The sequence below is a fragment of the Cyprinodon tularosa genome, unplaced genomic scaffold (genome assembly GCF_016077235.1).
Source record: "Cyprinodon tularosa strain WSP-4 unplaced genomic scaffold, ASM1607723v1 ctg18, whole genome shotgun sequence".
Taxonomy (NCBI): Eukaryota; Metazoa; Chordata; class Actinopteri; order Cyprinodontiformes; family Cyprinodontidae; genus Cyprinodon; species Cyprinodon tularosa.
In genome coordinates, this window is record NW_024038608.1 from 875979 (window position 1) to 882686 (window position 6708).

At 41.6% G+C, this 6708-nt stretch overlaps 1 protein-coding gene across 1 annotated transcript; it reads left to right on the forward strand.

Annotated features, from left to right (window-relative positions):
- Positions 1 to 2530: 2530 nt before the first annotated feature.
- pou3f3b (POU class 3 homeobox 3b) lies at positions 2531 to 5406 on the forward strand. Its single transcript, XM_038282110.1, has 2 exons — positions 2531 to 4465; positions 4791 to 5406. The coding sequence occupies exons 1-2, from the start codon at positions 3260 to 3262 to the stop codon at positions 4881 to 4883; spliced, it is 1299 nt and encodes a 432-aa protein (XP_038138038.1). The 5' UTR covers positions 2531 to 3259; the 3' UTR covers positions 4884 to 5406.
- Positions 5407 to 6708: the final 1302 nt, after the last annotated feature.

Consider the following 6708-nt stretch of genomic DNA (forward strand, 5'->3'; position numbering starts at 1 on the left):
ACGTTTGTTCTGCACCACTTCAGACATTCTGTGAAAGTATCGTTACTGTAAAATGAAGGTTTTGATGAAGGAGTTGTAGCTATGACCTTTGATTTACAAAATGAAACCTAAAAATAGTAGTTTAAGGAAAGGAAAACACTGTTTTAGGTCTAAAAAAAGTAATATTGTTGAAATTCAGTTCAGTTCACACAGAAATCTTAATAGATTGATAAAAGTCACCAGTTGCTTCAGCGACTTCAATTCCACCAAAGCACATTTGAGTTGGATGGTTAAAAAAAAAAGTGTTTAATAAAAAGAAATGGTCTCTTTCTAAAAGTCTAAAACAGTTTGGTTGAAAATGAAGAGAGAAGTTTCTAATAAGTCTGGTTGATTAAGAAAGAAGTCTTCAATGCGTATGAAAAGATGGGCCTCATGACTTCATCACCATTAAAACATGTGGGTTCTAGTACCTTCTAAACAGACTGAGCCGGTAGCAGACATGGTTTTTAATAATTGGAGCATGGAACATAAGAATGGAGGGAAATTAAGTGAATCAAAAAGGGATTTATAGCTCTGAAAACTTTGGATATGGCAGATGAAAAGTGTCATCCGATCTTAATATGTATGAAGCTAAACATGCAACAACTTCATGTTTGGATCATTAATCATCATCATGACAAAATAAATCTGTGTAAGTCTCTTAAGATAAAAAAAAAAGATAAAAATAAATAAAGGAAATAGGTCCAAACGACTTATACCAGTCCTACAGGGCTACTGGCCCCTGTTGGCCCCTGTCTAGAACAACCCATGGAGAAAGTTATCATGCATCTTAACCATAAAGTTCAAATCAGTTTTTTTTAAAAAGGGGAAAAAAGACATTTTGAGGAGAAATTAAGAGAGAATCAGATTAAGAAAATACATCTCTGCCTCAATCACCTTTTCTTTGCTTTTAGGTTAAATTTAAGCAAAATAAACTCTAGCATATCTTTACAAATTGGTGGGTGGGTGGGGGTATCTGTAAACATGTAATAACTAATCTATAAATGTTTTTATGTATGAACATGTTTTGCATCATAGAAAAGCACTGTTTTTCACTGAAACATTGGATATAAGGTGAGTGAGGTCAGTTTGGTCTCTATCCCATCCCTTAATTGATGAATTATAGAAATAAATGAGTTTTAAACTGTTTACAGATGAGTTAATAACATATTTATGAACTCATTTATAAGGGGAACTCAAAGTGGAAATGAGTCATGAATGTGATCCTGATGACAGACTCAGAAAATACTGTTATTTTCACAAATCAACCCTGGATTGTCTTTAAAAACAACTTTGAAAAGTGAAACTAAAAAAGGCAGGGATCTATTGCCCTGGTCTGGCAGCTTTAAGATGCGGTGATGCACTCCTCCATCAAACAGCTGAACATCCTGCTTAAATCATAAAAGTGTCCAGACCCTGATTTAAAGGGTTAACTGTTTGTTTCAACTAGTTTAAATAAAAATGTAACTCTTATTTATCATTTTCTTGGGGGCTGAGTTGGTGTGTGGTCAACTTTAGCTGCATCTCTGGGGTGAGAGCCCTATTTTTTTTTTTTTTTTATACAATTTTATCTGTTTCTGCAAAGAACATTATAGAGCAACCCTATTGCACTATAGGTATTCTTAACTATTTTTTTTTACAGACATTTTCAACAGGTGTAAATTCAGACGTTTACCAGTCAAGTAAATGTCCTCGTTTTGTGCAAAACAAGAAACACTAAGGAAGAAAGACAAGAGCCCCTATTTTGGTTGCCACTTTCCTTCTCCAACACTGCTGCATGTTGGCCTCAGTCGCCTTTGACCTTTAACCCCTGATGCGCCAGAATTGAGTCTAAACTGTATATTTTTGCACATATGTTTGATCATTTTACATATAGTCCGAATTAAAAGGCTTTAATTAAGTCATTTGTTGGACATGGACATGGACAATACACGCACCTTAGTTTAGTTTTGTCTTTAATCTTTATTTTTGCAATAACTCAGTGCGATATATATGTATATATATATACTTATTTACCCTGTATATAGCTAGCTCTTAGCTCTTAGCTATAGAAATCATATTTATTGTGCAGGAATAAGGTCTTAGCCAAGTAATTGACATTTCGTTGTCAAGATTCATCTTGTGTTTTTTGTGCAATGACAATAAAAGAAGTCTAAGTTTTTTAAAAAAAAAAAAGCAATAGACAGAGGTAGGTATTGCCTTTTTTCATATCAAATCAAACACACTTGCTCCTCTTCCTCATCCCTGGTACTATTTACTACCAAGTTGAGCTCAGCGTTTTTTTGTTTGGACCTGCAATTAAAAAGCAGCCAATCGGAACAGCCGGAAGGAGGTTCTCCGCGCGCCTCGGAGAGCTGCCAATCACGCCCCGGGTAACCAATCAATGGGCACGCACGGGGTAAACACGGCGTCCTGAGGGCTGGGATGGGGAGGGGGGGTAGAGGAGGAGGGGGGGCTGTCAGAAAAGAGAGAGAGGAAGAGAGAGAGAGAGAGAGGGAGGAGGAGGAGAGAGAGGCAGCGAATGAGAGGAGAGGCTCGCAGGCAGCGCAGCGCCACTGTTCCGACTGGATTGTACTTGAACGGGAGTTCGCGGTTTGGCAGGTTTATACACATCAAAACAGAACAAAGAGACGGTGCTATAAAAGAGGAGCGAAGAGAATAAAAGCGACTTGAATTACAAAAGAAGAGAGGACGCTCCGGTTTTACCAACATCCAAAAAAAAAAAGCTGGACGTAAAAAAGAAACTGGGAGAATATTTTTAAAGGAGGAGAAGCTTCCTTTTTTTTTTTTTTTACTTTTGGTTTGTTTGTTTGTTTTTCTTCTTTCTCAAAGTTTGTCTGGGACGCTTCTGATTTGAATTTTTAATGTCCGCGATCTCTGCGCGAAACTTCCCCCCCCCTCCACGGACTGCACATGGTTTCAAAAGGGCTTTCAGAGGATCTTTCCACGCAGTCCACGCTGAAGATCCCTCGGCTAGAATGTTGTAAATAGAGACGGATTTGGGCTTTTTTTTATTTTTCTTTCCAGACGCTTTTCTCTCTGCGTCTTTACGCACAGCCTCTCCAAAGAAAACCCCCAAAAAAGTGCAGAAGAAACTGCTCAGACTTTATAGAAGAAGAAAACAAGGCTGAATAATTCATGAGATACGATTTGCCTGCTGGAAAGAAGTGACTGTATATAAAAAAAAAAAAAAAGAAAGGGAGGGGGGTTATCCACAAACATATTCATAAGGGTTGACGGGATGGCCACCGCCGCTTCCAATCCTTATCTACCCAGCAATAGCATCTTATCGTCCGGCTCCATCGTGCACAGTGACTCCGGGGGCGGCGGCATGCAGCCCGGCAGCGCCGCGGTCACCTCCGGCTCCGGGGGTTACAGGGGCGACCCCACGGTCAAGATGGTGCAGAGTGACTTTATGCAAGGCGCCATGGCAGCGAGTAACGGGGGGCACATGCTGAGCCATGCGCACCAGTGGGTGACGTCGCTGCCGCACGCCGCTGCGGCCGCCGCTGCAGCCGCCGTAGCCGCTGCAGAGGCCGGCTCCCCCTGGTCCTCCAGCCCGGTCGGGATGACGGGCAGCCCGCAGCAGCAGGACGTGAAAACCTCCGCCAGAGACGATCTCCACACGGGCACGGCGCTGCACCACAGACCCCCCCATTTACCCCCGCACCACACTCACGCCGGGGCGTGGGGGAGCACCACGGCGGCGCACATTAACTCCATATCCGGGGGGCAGCAGCAGCAGCAGCAATCGCTCATCTACTCGCAGCCGGGGGGGTTCACCGTCAACGGCATGCTGAGCCCCGGCAGCCAGAGCCTGGTGCACCCGGGCCTGGTGAGGGGGGACACCCCAGATCTGGAGCACCACCATCACCACCATCACCAGCACGCGCACCACCAGCACCACGCCGCCGTCAACAGCCACGACCCGCACTCGGACGACGACACGCCGACGTCGGACGACCTGGAGCAGTTCGCCAAGCAGTTCAAGCAGAGGCGGATCAAGCTGGGCTTCACGCAGGCGGACGTGGGCCTCGCCCTGGGCACCCTGTACGGGAACGTCTTCTCCCAAACCACCATCTGCAGGTTCGAGGCGCTGCAGCTCAGCTTCAAAAACATGTGCAAGCTGAAGCCTCTGCTGAACAAGTGGCTGGAGGAGGCCGACTCGTCCACGGGGAGCCCCACCAGCATCGATAAGATCGCGGCGCAGGGCAGGAAGCGCAAGAAGCGCACCTCCATCGAGGTGAGCGTCAAGGGGGCCCTGGAGAGCCACTTCCTCAAGTGCCCCAAACCGTCGGCGCAGGAGATCAGCACCCTGGCGGACAACCTGCAGCTGGAGAAGGAGGTGGTGAGAGTTTGGTTCTGCAATAGGAGGCAGAAGGAAAAGAGGATGACGCCGCCAGGAGTGGCGCAGACGCCGGAGGATGTGTACTCTCAGGTCGGCAATGTGAGTGCAGAAACACCGCCCCCCTCCATGGACTGCAAACGAATGTTCAGTGAAACGTAGAGTATTTTATAAGAAATTGCTTAAACAGACTATCGCCTTGATAGCAGACACACAAAAAAAACATCCTTTTTGATACTGTGATTGTGAGAATGAGACTGCAGAAAATGTGTTATCTATTTTTCACCAGAAAAACAAACAGAAAAAAAGATTTTCCCCCCTCTTTTCCTCCTTACCCCATTCCTCCTTCAAACAAACAAAAAAACGCACCTTCTTCCAGGCCCTAAATGTCTTAACCTAAAAGGTTCCTTCTGCTTTTTTCTTTCAGGGGCATTTTTTAGTAGATTACTTAAAAGATGAAGCGAGCGACCAGAGGGTGACAACCACAAGTTCATTCCACCAGGTAATTTTGGCGCATTGAGAGGAGGAACTTCTCAATTTTTCTATTTTATTTTCTCTCCCTATTGATTTTTTTTTTTAAACCAAACATTTTTGTCTTGAAAACATTTTGTATATTTGAAAAAAAAGAAAAAGTGGGACTGAATCATTTTTTTCCCCAGAGAGAGAGATCAACGACGCTTCCAGCTTTTTTTTTCCTTTAAGGATTTTTAAAAATTCACCCCCTCTACATTTTTTTTTTATTTTATCTTTAAAGGAAGCAAAGCAGGACTGTCTGATGTGATCTCAAAGATCACCTCCTTCCTATTATCCTTATTTAACGGACACAGTGAGTGGATTTTTTTTCTCTCTCTAGAAACGAAGAGAAAATTGGACATTTGAGCTGCACTTATTTCAGATTTAAACAACTAAAAAAAAAAAAAGAAAAACAAACAAAAAAAAATCTGTTGCCAAGTGTGACTGAGTGTGGATTATTGCTGCCCTTTGTAAGCAGGATTCTTTGGTAGGTTTTAATAAACAACAAAATATTAAAAAAAAGAAAAAAACAATGTAAAGCTGGCAATATAGATCATCAGATCAATTTTTTTTTTTTTTTTTTTTTTATATTTTATCCCAGACGGTAATTTATTCCTGTGTTTTCTTTTATTTTTTGGCTTAATTTCTGGATTTTATTTCCTCTAAAGAGAGCACAAATCACCACAAGCGGACCGTTTGTTCTATATAGGTAATAAGGGTATATTTTGATGTGAATTTCTATATATATTTTTTTTGCTTCAATCTTTTTTCTTTTTTTTTTTTTTTTTGACTGTATATTTAATTTCCAGTAGTGGTTCCGTACGAGCTGACTGAGACAATAAATTTGTTAGAAAGAAACTCAACAATCCTGTGCTTTATTATTATTATTATTAATGTTATAATCACCCTCATTGATTGTTTGCTTGTTTATTATATTCAAAACAAACAGGAAGTGTTGAATGCGTGCAGAGTTGAAGGTAAATGGCGCAAAACCACCTCATTGTGGCGCAGAAAAAAATGCAGACTTGTTTGGAACATCTATAAAAACAAAACAAGAAAAACAGATAAAAAGCAGCGCATTTAGCGACGTTTGCGTCTTTTCTTGCGCATCTTTGTTCGTAGATATATTCTTCTTGTCTGTTTTTGGTGTTTGGGGTGAATATCAGAGGCTATAGAAATTATATATATTTAATGGGTCATATTGGACTTTTTTCATTATGTATTTTATTGTATTTTTTATTCTTTTGCGTGTTAAGGTCACCAAAATTCCCACAAACGTGTCCTCTCGCTGCAGGATTTTGAATTTCGCGGATGGTTTCTCTCTCTCTCTCCCTCTCTCCGCTTTGCACCCCTCCTCCACCGCGACCTCCTCCTCAATTGTCGCTTAGCAACTGAATTCAATGATAAAGAAGGAGCAGGCATCATTTTTCTTTGTCTGCATTTGAAAAAAAATGGTGACAAGGTAGATGATTTTTATTATTTTTTTTATTTAGGTGTGTTTTCAGTAGCAAACAGGAGCACTTTCAGGGACCCATGAGGAAAAAAAAAAAAAGGTGTAGGTTTGTGTGTGAATAAACTGCAGGTGTTCCGTGACCTCACCTGCGCATCCCATCATTTACGCACTCAAATATATACACGTGTATTAAAGCACATGGAAACCTCCCAATGTAAAGATTTTCTACTTGAAAGGAAAAAAACTTTTTGAACTCCCTGATTGGGTTTTAAACACGCTTCCTCTTTTTTGCAGCTTTCAGCTCCTTTTTTACGCACAAAGTTTGTCCGCCTCTTAAAGGCTCATAAAACAACGTATAAGAGAATAAATTCAAGGGGAA

What these genes read in the sequence shown, in the direction of transcription:
- pou3f3b (XM_038282110.1), top strand. Translation starts at nt 3,260, where the DNA reads ATGGCCACCGCCGCTTCCAATCCTTATCTACCCAGCAATAGCATCTTA. An exon ending in TGTACTCTCAGGTCGGCAAT is followed by an intron (nt 4,466 to 4,790) that starts GTGAGTGCAGAA and finishes TTTTTCTTTCAG; the next exon opens with GGGCATTTTTTAGTAGATTA.